General features: G+C 36.4%; 2 protein-coding genes across 2 annotated transcripts; both read left to right on the top strand.

The window, feature by feature from the left end:
• Positions 1–121: 121 nt before the first annotated feature.
• gid8b (GID complex subunit 8 homolog b (S. cerevisiae)) lies at positions 122–4,444 on the top strand. Its single transcript, XM_056238217.1, has 5 exons — positions 122–261; positions 883–1,011; positions 1,115–1,311; positions 1,707–1,904; positions 3,630–4,444. The coding sequence occupies exons 2-5, from the start codon at positions 891–893 to the stop codon at positions 3,801–3,803; spliced, it is 690 nt and encodes a 229-aa protein (XP_056094192.1). The 5' UTR covers positions 122–261; positions 883–890; the 3' UTR covers positions 3,804–4,444.
• Positions 4,445–5,713: 1,269 nt separating this feature from the next.
• slc17a9b (solute carrier family 17 member 9b) lies at positions 5,714–17,164 on the top strand. Its single transcript, XM_056238212.1, has 13 exons — positions 5,714–6,165; positions 6,972–7,169; positions 7,981–8,120; positions 9,080–9,179; positions 9,263–9,393; positions 10,260–10,356; positions 12,612–12,708; positions 13,015–13,102; positions 13,411–13,445; positions 13,850–13,965; positions 14,158–14,213; positions 16,308–16,337; positions 16,465–17,164. Exons 1-13 carry the CDS (start codon positions 6,038–6,040, stop codon positions 16,641–16,643), a joined length of 1,395 nt encoding a protein of 464 aa, XP_056094187.1. The 5' UTR covers positions 5,714–6,037; the 3' UTR covers positions 16,644–17,164.
• The last annotated feature ends 447 nt before the right edge of the window (positions 17,165–17,611 follow it).

The following is a 17,611-nucleotide window of genomic DNA, read 5'->3' as shown; positions in this document are numbered from 1 at the left end:
ATGTAACATTTAAAAATAAACAAATAAAATGAACAATTAAAAGTTACAACGAACGCAATATTTTAATTATTTCGACAATACATCAATTTATAAAAATGTTAGCAGTCCGCTACGTTGAAGTTATAAAGGTGACTTAAAATACGTTTGATCGACAGCCAATCCAAACGAGGTATCGTTGTAATCTCGTTTTTCTTTAACATCGCGAGAATTTAGTACGGCCTTTCTCCCCGAGCTGCTGGTGAGGAAAGTGTACACATTCAGGTAAAATGCAACATTTTTGCATAATCGACTTGTTACTCCAAGTGTCGGCAACGAGTCGTACCGTGTAAATGCTTGGAGAATATTTGTGTTTATTAACGTTCATATGTGTTTGTTGTTACGTAAAGTATTGAATCTGTTGTTGTCTTCTCTCCAGCGGTACAGGCTTCAATGTTATGATACAGGCCTTTATAATTAGAGCTTCCGGTCATCATAAGCGCAAATGTCATCTTGCTTGATTTCAATAACATTATTGATTTATATATATATTATCATTGTATATTCGCTGATTCTTTGGCGTTTCTTTAGATGATTGTTTCATTGCCCTAGTCTTTCTCGAACTAAAAGCTTTATAAAGTAAACATAATAGTATGCGTTTATATCAAGAGTGTCATGTCAGACTTTACACCTAACAAATATGTATTTTAAATGACCTTAATTAAACTCACTTATTTAACTTAGATGAAGATTATAACTGGGTGATTATAACAACCCATACATAAAAAGTTTATCTAGCTTTCAAGCTGCGTCTTTTCTCACTGAAACTATAATTTTAAATTGTATGTATGTATTTATTATTATTATTTTTATACATCATGTTTGTATATTTTTTTGTCTGTGCAGAACACTTCATGATGAGTTATGCTGAAAAGCCAGACGACATAACACGAGATGAGTGGATGGAAAAGCTCAATAATGTTCACATTCAGCGGGCAGACATGAATCGACTCATTATGAATTATTTGGTGACAGGTAAGCGGTCAACTGACCACTTGTGTTTATTCACCATATATTGCAGCTTTAATACAAGTGTATGTGGATCTTTTTCATAATTTGCTTGTTTTTATTTACATAGAGGGTTTTAAAGAGGCAGCTGAGAAGTTTAGGATGGAATCAGGCATTGAACCAAGTGTTGATCTGGACTCTCTGGATGAAAGGATAAAAATTAGGGAGATGGTCTTGAAGGGACAAATTCAAGAGGCCATTGCACTGATCAACAGTCTGCATCCTGAGCTGCTGGACACTAACCGCTACCTGTACTTTCATCTTCAGGTAAAGCAGATCAATTATACAATTGACGATTCTACTAAATCTGACTAAAAATAATATTTCAATTTCGAAGAGTAGATCTGTTATTTGAGAACCTAACAAAACATCAAACCAACTTAAAGGTTTATCTTATGCAATAACTTTCATACATTAAGTGTGGCTTAAGAGACCAAAATACTTTTTGGGCCGGGCCACTGTAAGTTGTTCACTTTTAAACTTTTATTTTGTAAACTGGCTGTTAACATATATATTAATGTACCGGTATATGTATATAACACTTGCAAAAGGTTTTGTACTGTTCATAGTGAATCGTAGATTTGTAGTTTTTAGAAAGACTGTCTGATGCCAAATCACAGGGGACTGATTCCAAACTTACAACAAGTGCCTCCTTCTTGTAGCAACAACACCTGATTGAGTTGATTCGCCTGCGGGAAACTGAGGCTGCATTGGAGTTTGCACAGACACAGCTGGCTGAACAGGGAGAGGAAAGCCGAGAGTGTCTGACAGAGATGGAGCGCACCCTTGCACTCCTGGCTTTTGATAACCCAGAAGAGTCACCCTTCGGAGACCTGCTTAACATGATGCAGAGACAGAAGGTAACATTATTTTACATAGAACAACCTTCATTTTTAAAAATCATATTTATTTAACCTGAAACCAGTACAATTGATGATATGCTGTCTCTCTCTTTATAAATGTTGTTATTTTAATATATTATTAAAGAGATAGTTCACTCAAAAAAGCTTACTATTCCTGCATAGACAGGAACGCAGCAAATTTTTACGCTTCAAAAAGTTCATTAATTTAGGCTTTTATTCACATATAAACTTTGATCTGCAAACATAAACAGAAGCTCTACCGAACCTGCTTGACACGCGAGAACAAACCTCATTGGTTCTTACTGAAGCTCAAACTTGCTGTGTATGTCTGATAAGAAATCTGAGTGGCTAGTTAAAAAGTGCATTCATCAGCTATACTACCATTTAAAAGCATTACAAAAAAAAATCTCTTTGAAAAATCTTTTGAAAGTCTTATGCTCAACAAGGCTGTATTTGTTTGATCAATGTATTAAACCAATAATATTGTAACATATTATTACAATTTAAGTGAACTATTTTCTATTTCAATATAATTTCAATATAATTTATTCCTGCACTGGCTTAATATTTTTGTGGAAACCGTGATGCATTTTTGCAGGATTCTTTGATGAATAACAAGTTCAAAAGAAAAGCATTTATTTGAAATATAAATATTTTTTAACAATGTAAAAGTCTTTGCTGTATTATTTGATTAATTATATTCCTGTTAGATAAAATTTCTTACTGGTAATAATTTATATTAAAAAAAAAATGTTAATCTTACTGCCCCTACACTTTTGAAAGGTGGTGTACTTTGGCCAGTGTCCATATTAAATTTATCCTATGCACTTAATGTACATTCCCAGTTTTACTGTAAATTATTTTAAAATTTGTTTTTAATAACTCTGAAATGACTTTCCTTTTTTGCAGATGTCACTTGACATCATGATATTTGTAGACTGTAATGAAAGGCATCATTTATTTAAAGGGGCTATATGTAGAATTCAGAACACCTTGTTATTAGCGACATCGGTGGCCGGTATGTGAACTGCAGCCAGCAACTTATTGCTCGTGCACACATAACATACTAGAGACTGAATGTGATTCAATGCCCGATATACTCACAGCGAAGTTCTTTTTCATTCACTGTTTAGATGTATATGTAAATATGTGCTGCGTGCTTTCCCCTCAATAACAAACACCGAACAAAAATGACAGTGGTGAGAAAACGGCAATTAAGAAAGCATCTGATCATAATGCTATGGATATGTTTGCACCAGGTCTGCAATTCACCCGCATCATGTTGACAGATGAGGTCATTACAATTACACTGTTATTATGGTAGTTTGATTATAAAGTATATTTGAGATTATAGATCTGACTATGTGAGACTATAGTTTGACTTATTCCCTTTTCTTTGCATGACACATTAACATTACAGTACAGAATGGCCCTTTCTGCATTATCCTAAATGCATTAATTTCATGTGTCATAGAACGGAAGAGAGGAAGTCGGGAGCTCGCGTAAATAACACATCCATTTGATTTTGAGAGTCCTTCCAGAGTCCTTCACATAAAAGTCAGTCTATAGGCGTTCATAGACAATCTTTCATAGGAAGTCCAGGAAGGTCTCGTTTTTCAAGCTGTTCAAACAATTGCAATAAAGCGATTAATGCATGAAAATTCTTACATATAGCCCCTTTTCATCTGCCAGTGATTGACAGCATGTGGTGTCCTATAACAGGTGTGGAGCGAGGTAAACCAGGCAGTGCTGGACTACGAAAACAGGGAGTCGACACCGAAACTTGCCAAACTCCTCAAACTGCTGCTGTGGGCTCAGAACGAGTTGGACCAGAAGAAAGTCAAGTACCCCAAAATGACAGATCTTAGCAAAGGCACCATCGAGGACCCCAAGTGAAAACGAACCGGCATCTCAATGCTTGCGTTCTGCGGGGAACAGAAACGGACGCTTTCCCTCTCTTTAACTATTTATACTCAGTGACTGACACTCAAACATCCTTTTATCAACCTTTTGTTTTGTTTACTCGTCGCTTATCAGAGACTTTGCATTAAGTGGGCTGTGGAAATGAGATTAAGATTTAAGGAGGACTTCTAGCCAAAATGGAAACACTTTTTATCGCAGATGGATTTCTGTGATTTTTGTTGCCACAATGTTTGACTTGCTGAGCTGAATTGATAGCATTTTAGCCATTTTGTTTTTGCAGAGGATTATTATCTTTCTATTTTGTCAGTGAATGCTCAGAAAGTCTACAAATACAGTTGAGGACTGAACCACACTATTTAGATTTCCCTTCTGTTTGACTGTGTCCTCTGATGTGAGGTACCTAAGGCACAATAGTGGTGTCATCAAGGACAGTGAATTGATTGTACCAATACGATGAACGAGTTCTGTGTGCTTTCACAACTTTTATTTGCAGTGCACGGGTATAAATTTTGTATGCGTGTAAAAGGGCCCTGTCAAAGAAAATCTGCCCTTTTGAGTACTAATGTTATTGCATTATAATGTTATAAAGTCATGTGACATTGTTTTCTACTGTACATTGTCATAGTATTCCTGCTTACATTGACATTCAATTGTGATTTATAGATATTGCAGAGATCAATTTGTAAGCTTCTGAAATCAGATGCTTTACATAGGTATTAAATATTATTTTTTAATCCCCAAACTCTATTTGAATATCAACATTGCTGCTGTTGTTAAATGTTATGGCCAAATACTTGTGCTGTGATGCCTAATTAAAGGTTGCAGAAGGGTGTTTTTATAACAAATTATTATGTGAATGAAAGACACCCACATTGGCTGTCTCATGACTGATTATGATAATTGCCTGCTGTTGGCTGGTAAAGACGCAACCTCAGAAATTACACTTCAATTGAGTCAGAAGAACAAGAATAGGCCTATACTATGACAACTTGGATTCTGACTTTTAAAAGTTTATTTCTTTAGCAATGTAATCTTGTCCAGGTAATGGACAAGATGATTACCCTAGGGCCGACGATTCTTTGTATATAACATAGCGATATCCGATTAATGAAAAATTGTTATTTTGAGTCGGATTTTTTTAATGAATCAGATGAACTGGTTCACAAAGTGACTCCAAAGGAGTCGTTAACTTAACCGGACTGATTCGGTCCTCAGCTGTAATTGACTGGACTGAACCATAGACTGAACAATCATCTCGATCTGGATTTAACCAAAGTTTTTACTGATAGGCTGAAAAGTAAGTTACTTTAATATATCAATCGTAAAAAATGTCACAAAAATAAAGCATATATTTATGACTTGATTAATAACGTTTTATCAACATGTATATGGAACGGAGTTAGTTTAATAAACAGAAATCTAAAAGAAAAACTTTTTTTCAGTTAGGTCAGGTGAACGAGTGTTGTTTAATGTAAAAGCTAATTATGTTAAAAAACGTTTTATGAGCTGAACTATGACTGCAACCAACCAAACTGGAATGCTTAAATGCACCCTAAAACCCGCATTAAACCTTATTTGAACATAATACATACAGGAATGGCGTAAAAGAATAGGCGATTCATTTTTTTGTGAGTCGTTAAACAAAATGTTTAAAAGAATCGATTCGCGCACATGAGTCGGACCTGGTGTATCTGTAATGACTTTGGTACCAATCCGTCGTGTTACGTCTACTAAACCTGTCCGCTTGCATTTTGCATGAAAAAAAGTCTGTCTTCATAAGGTTTTCAATTTCACATTTAGGTAAGTTATGTTGTGTTCCACACAGTTGCGAAATCATGACTGAATGTGGAAGGGGCTGAGTCACGTTACTTCCTGGTTTGAGGCGCCAGCCCAGTGGTTGGAGAAACTGCGTGGCTGAAAAAAGAAACTGACACGTGGATCATCATCAACACTTCAGGAATCAGGAAAAAGCTGAAATTCGTCCCGCTGCGTTATAGCAGCAGTGAAAGCCGAGAGTCCGCTGGTTTCTGCTGGTCGCTGGAGCGCAGTGGTTGCGGCAGGGATGTTATAAGGAGATGCTTCCGCGAAGAAACTGGGATAGAAACATATTGTTTTCATCGCTTTGCTCTTTTGCCTATCACGCTTGCAAAGACTGACCCGAGAGGACATCAGAGCAGATAGTCACAAACGAATATATTTGTCGTTGAATGGCAATTTTACAAAAACATGGAAAGAACTCTTGTCCAGATTTGGCCAGTATTAAGGAGAATCCTTCAGAAAATATCGGAGCTGGATCACAGAAGAAGTGGCCAGAGTCAAGTCAGACCTGGACAAGGTGAGACCACCACCGCCTCACCACCAAACTTTCCTCTAAAAATAATGCTTCTGATGCAAACAATTATTCTAAGACACACAAATTACCATTTCAAATTTAAATTGATCTCAGCAACAATTTATGAGTAGTTAAAAGTATTATTTTAATGTGAGTTTTTCAAACATTTCAAAAGTTTCATTCAGAATGGGAAAATGCCTCATAAACAAGCATTAGCCTAGTAATAAATTGCATTTACAGTTAATACAAATCTAGCTTTTCATTTTTAGTTAATGTTAGCTCAGGTCAATTAAAGAATATTATCCGATGCAATTTTTCATTTTAAATCTGTATTAGTAAATGTTGAAGTAAATCCTTTACTAGTACTAGTGCTGTCAAATCGATTAATCACATCTAACATAAAAGTTTTTCTTTACATAATATATATATATGTGTGTGTGTGTTTATATATATATATATATATATATATAAACACACACACACACACACACATATATAAACATATATTATGCATACATACACACAAACACATACACACATTATTATTAATAATAATAATAATTATTAATTAGCTTAAGTACTCCGTCTTAGTCACAGTTCTGTACTAAATCAGAGAATTAAAATAAACTTTGTTAAACTTGGTATTTAAAAAGGTTGATGAACTACGTTTTACAGCGTTAGTGCATCTGAAGCAAATCAACCTAGATGGGCACTTTCCAGTTTGTGTGCTTTGGATTGTAACAACTTCTCATATGAATCTTGTTTGATGTAAACTTTAAAGATACGGTTGTATCTCTCTCTCTATCTAGGCCAGTAGCGAGGATATGGACGGTGGTGCTGTTGCTGGGCACATGTTTGCTGTACTGTGCCCGTGTGGCCATGCCTATCTGTGCAGTGAGCATGGCAGAGCGCTTCAGCTGGTCTAAGAGAGAGACGGGCATGGTGTTGGGCAGCTTCTTCTGGGGTTACTGCTTCACTCAGGTCCTTGGAGGCTACGTCAGTGACAGGTCCTCTGACTCCATTGTTTCTGTTGCTGAAACCTGAAAATAAATGTCTTTATTTGTGTACTTTACATAAAGATTTATTTTAGTTAGTAATATTAAGTAATATTGGAGTTCTACCATTTAAAGTGGCCCTTACATTTATAAGTTAATATTTAATAGATGTAAATATTTGTAACTTTGATTGGGCAACAGTCAGTAGGTCACATAAATTAGCTTCAGCAATGAATGAATCGCTATCTCGTTATTCAAAGTAATGCAGAATTTAAAGGGCAAGTGCACACTGCACAGTGAATTCATTGTTAGAAATGACGTGAATGTGATGGCAGTCTCTGGGTTAAGGGTGTGGCTCTATTTTATAATGTCATCCTTTGCCGTCTGTTGAAATTGCTTTAAATATTTGTTAAACAGGTTGTGGCTAATACGCAAACAGTTCCGAGGACTCCTTTCCATGCTGTCTGCTTAATCGCACCGGTTTAGTCCAGCAGTAATTTCCATTCCCTTACATTCAAATAATATTAAAGAACTTAATAATATGATACACTTTTAAACTGTGAGCTAAAATGCAGTCATTTTACAAGTCTATTGGCCACCGGAGAGCCACAACCGTCTCCGAAATAGGACTGAACACAATGAAGTATGTGATGCCAATGAAGCTTGCCATGAATCGCTGGTCTGCTTTGGTCCCATGCTGCAGATATAAGGACTGAAACAGCACTACAACGTTTTTAAAATGTGGAGTGGAATGGAATGTCTGATTTGATGTCATGTCCATAAATGCGTGTGTATGTGTTTTGTTGATTTGTTTGGTGTTTAGGGTGGGAGGAGAGAAAGTGATGCTGTTGTCAGCGGCAGCATGGGGAGCAATGACAGCCTTCACTCCGATCTTAGCCCATTTCTGCTCCCAGCCCATCGTCTCCATGACGGTCTCCCGCTTCCTCATGGGCCTGCTGCAGGGTGAGAGACCGTCCCAGAGCGTACCGAACTTCCCGTAACTGTGCTTATGTGCTTTCATGCTGTGCGGATTGTGTACTTTCGAGGATCTAAAGATATTGAAGTACAATAATAGTTTAAGCTTGGAGAAAGTTGCAAAACAATATCCAGCTGCTTTCAGTGTTTTTCTAAGTGGGGCTGTAGTTCGCTGCAAACGCAGCAGAGCTGTGCTGTTATTAGGGGAAACTTTGCTTGCTTAGTAAATCATTGCAAACTGCTAAATGTTCCCTCCTGCAAATTTTGACCCTTTTAATGAGAAGAGGACATTGCTGTGGAGTAGAGCATAATTGTGCTGTGGTTGGCAAAGCGAGGAATCCGACCACTATCATGCTCTGCCTTGCGATTTATTTACACTGTATGTCATTGTACTTCTGTTGTATTCTCTTGAAACTAGTGAAAGGGGTCTGTACAACAGTCACTGGACTACTATAAAATATGCCACTTTGATTCCTTTGTCAGCATAGAGGGAGCTGCAGTTTGGCTTTTTGTTACAAAAATGTTAAAGTTTGCTAAAATGTATTTATAGCATCATCTTGTCCAGGCTTCTGTTACAAAACACGATGTCATCTCGTAATTACGACATGGCGTGAATGCAGCAAACCAGCTTTACATTATTATTCAGAATTATGAGATGGGTACAAAACATAATATTACGATACAATACTACTTGCACATTACAACACAGAATCTACAATACAGGATAAAATACAAAGTTAATATTTTTAAAGTATGAGGATGCCCATTGTAACATTTATCAGTCAATAATTAAATGATAGTACCACATAAATAATTATTTATTAGTACCACAGTGTGTTTGTTTTTAGTATAGGATGGGCATAAGGTGGTATATTTGTTGGTTTGTTGTTAGTCAGAAACACTTATGGCTATCCAAAAATGAGTGTGTTTGTTTTCTTGGCGCTCAGGTGTTCACTACCCGTCTCTGGCCAGTCTGTGCTCTCAGAAGGTGGTGGAGAGTGAGAGGGGTTTCCTCATGAGCACAGTAGGAAGTGGCTCATACCTGGGGTTAGTGTCTGATCGCCGTCTCTGTGGAAATGTAGCCGATGTCTTTTCTGATTGAATTTGTGTAACTGTGTGTGTGTGTGTAGGACGCTGGTGATTGGAGGTCTCGGCTCTCTCATGCTGGACTTGTACGGCTGGGAGAGCGTGTTCTACGCCTCTGGGCTTCTGTCTGTGCTGTGGGCGTACTGCATGTGGAAGTATCTGCTCAAAGGAGAGGGTATGTACAGGATACGCAAGCACAAACATACACAAGTCGGGGAATCTCTAGGTACCTCACAAATTTATTTTGTATTGGGGTCGGTATGATTTTAATGTTTTTGAAAGAAGTGTATGGTGCTCAACAAAAGTACAGTAATACTGTGAAATGTTATTGGAATTTCAAATGATTATATTTTTAAATGTAATTTATTCCTTTGATGTCAAAAAGGATTTTTTAGCATCATTACTCCATTCTTCAGTGTCACGTGATCCTTTAGAAATCATTCTAATATTGCTGCTCTAGAAACATTACTGTGTAAACTATATATTAGAATCATGAGAAAGAAAACAAATATATACATAAAAATGTAGTTTTCAGAGTTCTTTGATGAATAGAAAGTTCAAAAGAACAGCATTTATTTGAAATAGAAATCTTTTGTAACATTATTAAATGTCTTAACTGTCACTCTTGATCAATTTACTGTTTCCTTTCTAAATAAAAATGTCATTTATTTCCACATAAAAAAAAGCTTTCTGACCCCAAACCTTTGATGTTTGTGTACTTTGTAACAATTCCATATTTGCCATTGCAGTACTAAAATATGTTAAATATTCGACTGCCATTATTGGCCAATCAGAATCAATTGTGTAGCAAGGAAATGTGGTAGTTGATGTGTTTTCTATTATGCTGTGTAAGCCATTTTTGGTAGTTTGGCTGATACATGGGTAAATAATTAAAAAACAAATCTTTGTTAATTAACAAGTACTTTAAGTGTCTCTAGTTATACACTCCATTCAGACCAGACACAGCCGTGCTGTTATTCTTTTCCATAACAAGTGTTAACAACTGTTTGTTTAAAGGCTGATTGTGCTTGTGTTTCTCAGGTCCTATCATCACACTGGAGTCTCTGGGCAGCGCTGGAAGCCAGTCCAAACTGTCTAAGAGAAACTGGCTGCGTCTCTTCAGACAGCCAGCTGTGTGGTGAGATTAGCACCTGAATACTGTGTGTGTGTGTGTGTGTGTGTGTGTGTGTGTGTGTGTGAGAGAGAGAGAGAGAGTGTGGGTGCTGAACAAAGGGTCTTTACTGAGCTCCCATAAAGGCCTGATTCACATCCACTCCATGTCTGTCTATATATAGAGCACTCAGAAACTCAGTAACACAGTACACTGTCCCGTCAGCCAAACATGGCTGAGTGTTTCTCACTGCACACATGACGTGGATTTTTTTTGTGATATTTTAAAAATTATATTAATGTATAAGGAAAAGTAGATCGTAATTTTTACTGTACTTTACCATGTTGACTGAGAGTGAGTGCTCTAGTTGTAATTGTTGTTACTGATGTTATTGTTGTAGAAATAGAGGACTGCAGTGATGACGTGTAGGCCAGACCGGAGGTTTACATCACCACGGTTCCCTCGACAAAAAAAAACGAAGAGGATTTTTTTCATTGGCTTTTGGATTATTGCAGAAAATAAGCTCCGTGACCTACAAAAGTTTATGATTCTTACATGTTTTGAAGCCTAAAAACAATCGGCAGGAAAAAAAGCTAAAGTTAACTTCACCATCAAGCTAAAGCCAAACGTAACCATCACTAATCTTCCGACAACTTTTTCAGTAAAAAAAAAAAAAAAATTCTTTGAAAGTTTGTTAAAATAGCTTGCAAGAGCACATTTATAAACACAATGAGGCTGTGAAAGTGGACTAGTGAGTAGAGGATTTTACCTGTTCAGCTATAACTCATGTAGTCCCATTTAACCACTTGTTAGAAATCGATTTTTTTAAAAGACAAGTAAAAGCTTGACTAAAATGTAAAAATGTCTGGATCTTGTGTTAACCACAGACCTTTTTTCAGGCATTTAACCAAAAACCACTCAAAAAACCCATTGACTCCAGGACAATGGAACCGGAAGTGCTAACATGCTCATTTCCGGGTTTTGGCCTATAAAAATATGGGTAACACTTTACTTGAAGGGGTGTGCATAAGACTGACATGACACCTTCATAACCATGACATGACATATGTCATGAATATGAAGTAGGGTTTTATGACAACTGACATTAAGTGTCTTTTGCACAATAATGACATTTTGAATGCAAATAGGACATTGTTTAAGATGTCTTTGTTATGACATCTTGACATAAACCATAACATCATAACCTGTCAGTGTCTTTGTCATGACATCTTGACATTAAATTAAATTAAACTGTCATGTGGTTGGTTTTGACACTGGCTGTCATGAGGCCATTATAACTGTGTCATGAATATTTTTCGTGACCTCAACTACAGTGGTACAAATTGAATTTGTCATTAAAAAGTTATAATGGCTTCATGACAGCCAATGTCAAAGCCAACGACCTGACAGTTTAATGTAATTTTAACCAATAAAGCTAAGTGGTTTCTTAAGTTTTATAATTAATCTGCTATGTCATGTGTATGACAGGTTGTGTTGTCTTAGTAATGTCAAGTTGTCATGACAAAGACACTGACAGGTTATGATGTATTTGCTTATGTCAAGGTGTCATAACAAAGACATTTCAAACAATGTCATATTTGCATTAAAAATGTCATAACTGAGCGAATGACACTTAATGACAGTTGTCATAAACATGCATACAACTTCCTTCATATTCATAACATGTGTCATGTCATGATTATGAAGGTGTCATGTTAGTCTTATGCACACCCCTTCAAGTAAAGTGTTACCAAAATATGTCCTCCCTGCAGCACTCGATTAAGACTCGCTTAAGTTTTCTTGCATTTTTAAATGACCCACATTCATTTTTTTATTAAAATGATTCTTTTTGTATTATTTATATGAATTATTTTTTTAATATAAGATTAAAGGTGCTCTCAATAAATGTTTAATTCTCTGTAACCTTTGTTAATATTGTGTTGTCTTAAACATAGTGATGTGGATGCAGTATCACGCAAATAATGATCACTAATGCCATTGTGGAAATGCACTATTTGCGGTTAGCCATGATTCATTTATTCCATGAGTGAAAGTCTCCAGATATAAGGGTTTACCAAGGTAAATGTTAGTATTCGGCTGTTCATGTGATCGCAACTTGGTGGCATGACTGGAGAATCTTGTACATAGTTCTAAACATATTTCTCGAAACTTCTTTATCTTTCAAACCCTTTTTTTAATGAGGAAGAAAAATGGCTGAGTGCACCTTCGGTGTCTTTTGTCTGCCAGCTGCATTGGTGTCATTCATTCTGTCTGTTTTTCAGTGCCGTCATTATTACACACTTGTGCACCGCCAGCACCTTCTTCACACTGCTGTCATGGCTGCCAACATATTTCAAGGACACCTTCCCTGATGCCAAGGTAAACTGAGCTGCGCTCTTTCAGACAGCGTGTGAGAACATGATCTGTGTCGAAGCAAAATAATATCAGTTTGCATACTGAGATTTCTCTCCTTCTATTCGAGACATGAATTAGTGGAGATTGTTTATGATGTTAGTAGGATGCTGTTCTGTTTGAACTCCAGCAGGGGGCTCCACATAACAACAGCACATCAGAGTATGCAGAACTGTATATCCACATGCTGGACCTATTGTTCATTGCGTGTTCCTGTGTGTGTCTCTCTGTGTGTGTGTTTGATTATATGTCTGCATGTGTGTGTTTCTTCAGGGTTGGGTGTTTAACGTGATCCCATGGTTTGTGGCCATCCCCTCTTCCCTGTTTAGTGGATGCCTTTCAGACCATCTAATCAGTCAGGGTACGAAACCACACGTACTACACAAACGCATTTAAAGATATAAGCTCACATTTGTTCCTCATATAAATGTCTTATTGATTGACAATAGAAAGGCAATTAAATAGTCCCCGCTCCCTTCTGTAGTGTCAACGGCTCTGTAATCATTGTTGTGTCGTGACTTTGCTCTTTCCCGCCAATGTTACACGTCTGTGTGAGTTTTACGGTGTTGTAAATGTCAAGTCTACACGACTGTAATTGTCTTATAAAATCTGTTAAATGTTCCTCAGCTGGCACACTCATACTCTCGCCCCTTTCTCTGACTCTTAAAGGTTTTGATACTGCGTCAGTGAGGAAACTCATGCAGGTACAATTGAAATACACACTCTCTCATGAGGCTGCATTAACAGCAAAATATTATTACAATATAAAATAAACATTGTCTATTTTAATATAGTAATATATTTAGTGATGGCAAGGAATCATTACCACAGTTCTCAGTGTCACATGTTCCTTCAGGAACAATATGCTGATTTGCTGCTCAAGAAACCTTTCTTATTATTATCAATAGACAATTATGAAAATATTTTTTATCAGAAGAACAGGGTTTATTTGAAATATAAATCTTTTGTAACATTATAAATGTTTTATTGTCACTTCTGATCAATTTAATATGTCCTTGCTGTATAAAGGTTTAAACAAAAATCTTACTGACCCCAAACTTTTGAACGGTAGTGTATATAACAATGTGTTGATCTGTGTGTTTTTCAGTTCTTCTCTATGGGCGTGTCCAGTGTGTTTACTCTGTTACTGTGCGGGACCAATACGTTCCCCACAGCTGTGGCTTTCGTGTCTGCTACGATGGGCCTCACCACATTCAGCCACAGGTAATGCCACACACTGCTTACACATGCATTGAAACAAACAAACAAACAAACAGTAGAGCTTGACAACCGCTAGCAACCGCAAGGTCATGGGTTTGATTCCCGGGTAATGCAAGCACTGATCAAATATATGTAAAAGAATCTGCCAAATGCATGAATGCGAATGTAAACATATAATTCTCTCTGTCTTTGTAGTGGGGTTTCAGTGAATGTTCAAGATCTCGCTCCATCCTGTGCTGGCGCTCTGTTTGGTAAGTATCATTCTCCCTGCTCTAAACAAAACTATGATTGCACACTTAAGGCTCATTCACACCAAGAATGATAACTTTAATAATAACCATAATGCTATATGTATGGCATATACACTGATGGACAATACCTTTGTTTGTTCTAAGCGCACGCTTCGGTTATGCTCTGTGTTCTGTTCTTCAGTGTACGCTTTAAAGTAGGAAGGATTTTGATTGGCTGTCAATCTTGTTATTGTTCATCAGCTGAAAAAAAAAAGCATTACAAGTGATTATTGCACATATTGTTTTGGTATCATTAAGATACTTATAGTTTTTATTAATATTTTGAATTAGTTTTTATTTTTATATTATTCATTTTCATTTCAATTTTAGTTAGTTTTAGTAAATTTTTTTATAATTTTTGTTGTCTATATAGTTTGTAATAATGTTTTAGTTACTGACGGCGTGCTGTGCATGTAGATGCATTCCCTGTCAAACAGCATTCATCCTTATTTTTGTAATTTTGTCACAATTTTTTCTTGATTTTTTTTATTTCTTTTATATTATTTCATGTTAACATTGCAAAACATTTTTTAACATTGCAATTAAAATTCATTTTGTTCTGCAGACGAAAAAAGACAAAATGCATTCTGTAAAAATTCAGAATAAGCAGCGATTTCTCTAATTTTTTAAATAATATTAAGTATTCTTTTATTTCGATCTGCAGTCTAATAGAAGTTAAACAGAAAAAAAGAAAATGGTAGCTTATGTAGGCTGTAACTGCACCTGTTTCTGAATATTTATTCATTTATATAGTCTCATTTGAAAAAAAAATCATATTTAGGCTACACTTTAATTATATCTAATTGAGAAAATATGATGAGGTGTCAGTGACAGTGTCTTGACATCTCTGCAGTGCTTTTCTCAACTGAAGTCACGCTTTCTGGGTTTCCAATGTTGACAGTCCCAGTAAATAGAAAAATATGAGCGGTGTACATTTTACTGTAGTCTGATCAATAGAAAATTAAAATATACTGTACAAATAACATTTTAAATGACTTCTGTTTCGAAATAAATAAAGCAGTATTTTATTTCGTTCAAACCGGTAACTGTCTTGAGTTTTTGCTCTGAACGAACTCATTTGTTTTTAATTCCTGATTTGAGAATAACAAATAGCCTACATTATTGCTTGATTATAGGTATTATAAAAAATATAAAAACAGCACCAGAAATGTTGTAATTAAAGGTGCTCTAAGCGATGTCACGCGTTTTTTAGGCCAAAACATTTTTTGTCACATACAGCAAACATCTCCTCACTATCCGCTGGCTGCCTGTCCCCTGAACACACTGTAAAGAAACGCGATCTCTGTAGACAGCACTGGCTCCACACACAGCAACAAAAACAAACTGCAGCGACCCGCTCCCCAAAACATAACAAACTGTTCTAGCCAATCACCGACAAGAAGGGTTTGGGGGTGTGGTTTGGGGGGTTAGTGTGCGGATGAGGAGGAGGGAGGGTCTAGCTAGCCTCCGTTTTGTTTGACAATAGTTCGAACGTCAACAAGAAGTGACGTCACCCAGGATCGCTTAGAGAACCTTTAATTAAATTAACCTGGAAAGACGTAATGAAATGTGGCAAAAAGGAAATGAGGAGTCAAAAGAATTTATTCTCAACATTGCTGTGCCATCAAAATGCATTTATCATTCTTGCAATCACCATAAGAATGTCTACCTTCACCATAAAAGCTAAAATTTTGATTCAATTCCTTATTCTTCAACAACATGATTAATTTCTAATTCGAAAAGAACGCAGTGGAAATTATTTGAAGGATGCTATGTTTAACGTTTCATAAATAAGTTTAATTTTTTTTTATTTAATTTTTTCTCAAGTAAGAAAATGTTTTCTAATAGTTTTAGTTAACCATAACCAACCCTGATTCTAGCGATATTGTTTTACGGTGTCATTGTTTTGCACAGATGGCACAGATTTTTTGTAATTTTACAATGAGCAATAGGATTATCTGCTATTTAAACAAAGTACAATGAATATTATAAGTCAGTCTCATTATTTCCTTTGTCTTTTCAGAATCTGTAATATGTTTTTTTAATTTCTTATAGGGGTGATGAATACATGTGGAGCTTTTACAGGTAAGGACATGACTTTTTACATTTAAAAAGGTTATGTTAATCAAATGATATAACAGGGACACATTTTTTTTTACAGGTAGATTGTTAGTATGCTGTATGGGTTAATGCTGTTGTGTGTCCTTGTTAGGGGTCATCATGGTGTATCTCTCAGGGTATCTGATCGAGGCCAGTGGTTCCTGGGCGTCAGTTTTCGGTCTCATCACAGTAGTGAATCTGCTGGGTTTAGCCACGTTCTTAAGCTTCGCAGAAGCTCGCAGAGTGGACATAGATCTAGCGAAGGGCCGTCACCACAACATCCACATCTGAGAGCACAGGGGCCTGGAGCAGAGCAACACCATCAGGATATGGAGCTTATGGATCAGCTGAGTATTGTGTATGAGGGGTGGGAAGGACATAGAGAAATGACTGGCTCTGAGAAGAAGGGGGACATCCTCAACAGTCACTGGTTTCGTCACTATGGAAACTATGTTGCTCTCTTTGGCTGAAGAGAATATTGGAAAAGCTTTAGGAGTTACTTAATAGATCTGTAATAGATTACTAGGAGCCGCAGGATGAAGAGTGTTAAGTATTTTGTTAAGGTTCATTCATTTCTATTTTATCCTTTAGCACTTGTGCTAGTGTGACCAAAGCAGTTCAGAAACCTGCAGTACACCGTCCATTTAATCAGATGAAGACCAAAAGCTAGAGTTTGACAGTCTGGGAATTGACAGTGTTTATTCAATTATTAATACCATGTTCTTTTAAAATACCTCATCTCAGACGTGTTTCTTCCACAGGGTATGAGCTGTTGATAGAGATTAGTGTTTTTTTTTTGTTTTTTTTTACTGCAGAATTGGAGTTTGTCCCATTTGGAAAAGAAAGTTACTGTCTTGTTAAACATGTGCTCTTGTCTTTTAGCTGTCTGATTCCTTAAAGCATTTTCTTTGTCTCCGCTGTCTGCTGTTGAGAATAGTTCCTGATCTTTAAAGGAAGTTTCTGTTTCAGCCTTTGAGACAAACTGCTAGTTTCCTTTTGTCTTTGGCTGATTTAATTATTAGGGACCTTTTCTCAGTGGGTCATTTGTTTGGACCAAGAAGTTGCACAATGAAATGAATGTATCATGGTGATAAGCTTTATTATGTATCGTAGAGACAAGAGACAATCCTGAATGTTATGGGAATGATTTGACCAAAAATCGATTTCGAATATGTAGCCTATAAGTGCATATTTTTAAGTTCAATTATGCTGAAAGGGTCACAAAAGTATACTATCTCATCACTTGTGCTGTAGATCTC

The sequence above is a fragment of the Rhinichthys klamathensis genome, unplaced genomic scaffold, assembly GCF_029890125.1.
Source record: "Rhinichthys klamathensis goyatoka isolate OS25496 unplaced genomic scaffold, OSU_Roscu_1.1 h1tg000510l_1, whole genome shotgun sequence".
Classification (NCBI taxonomy): Eukaryota; Metazoa; Chordata; class Actinopteri; order Cypriniformes; family Leuciscidae; genus Rhinichthys; species Rhinichthys klamathensis.
The sequence above is the reverse complement of the archived record's forward strand: the minus strand, read 5'-3'. Positions and strand labels throughout refer to the sequence as shown.

Excerpts from the sequence above, each read along its gene's own strand:
- gid8b (XM_056238217.1), top strand. The coding sequence starts at position 891 with ATGATGAGTTATGCTGAAAAGCCAGACGACATAACACGAGATGAGTGG. Across the intron at positions 1,012-1,114 it reads TATGAATTATTTGGTGACAG|AGGGTTTTAAAGAGGCAGCT; the intron begins GTAAGCGGTCAA and ends TTATTTACATAG. Across the intron at positions 1,312-1,706 it reads ACCTGTACTTTCATCTTCAG|CAACAACACCTGATTGAGTT; the intron begins GTAAAGCAGATC and ends TCCTTCTTGTAG.
- slc17a9b (XM_056238212.1), top strand. The coding sequence starts at position 6,038 with ATGGCAATTTTACAAAAACATGGAAAGAACTCTTGTCCAGATTTGGCC. Across the intron at positions 13,103-13,410 it reads AGACCATCTAATCAGTCAGG|GTTTTGATACTGCGTCAGTG; the intron begins GTACGAAACCAC and ends TGACTCTTAAAG. Across the intron at positions 13,446-13,849 it reads CAGTGAGGAAACTCATGCAG|TTCTTCTCTATGGGCGTGTC; the intron begins GTACAATTGAAA and ends TGTGTTTTTCAG.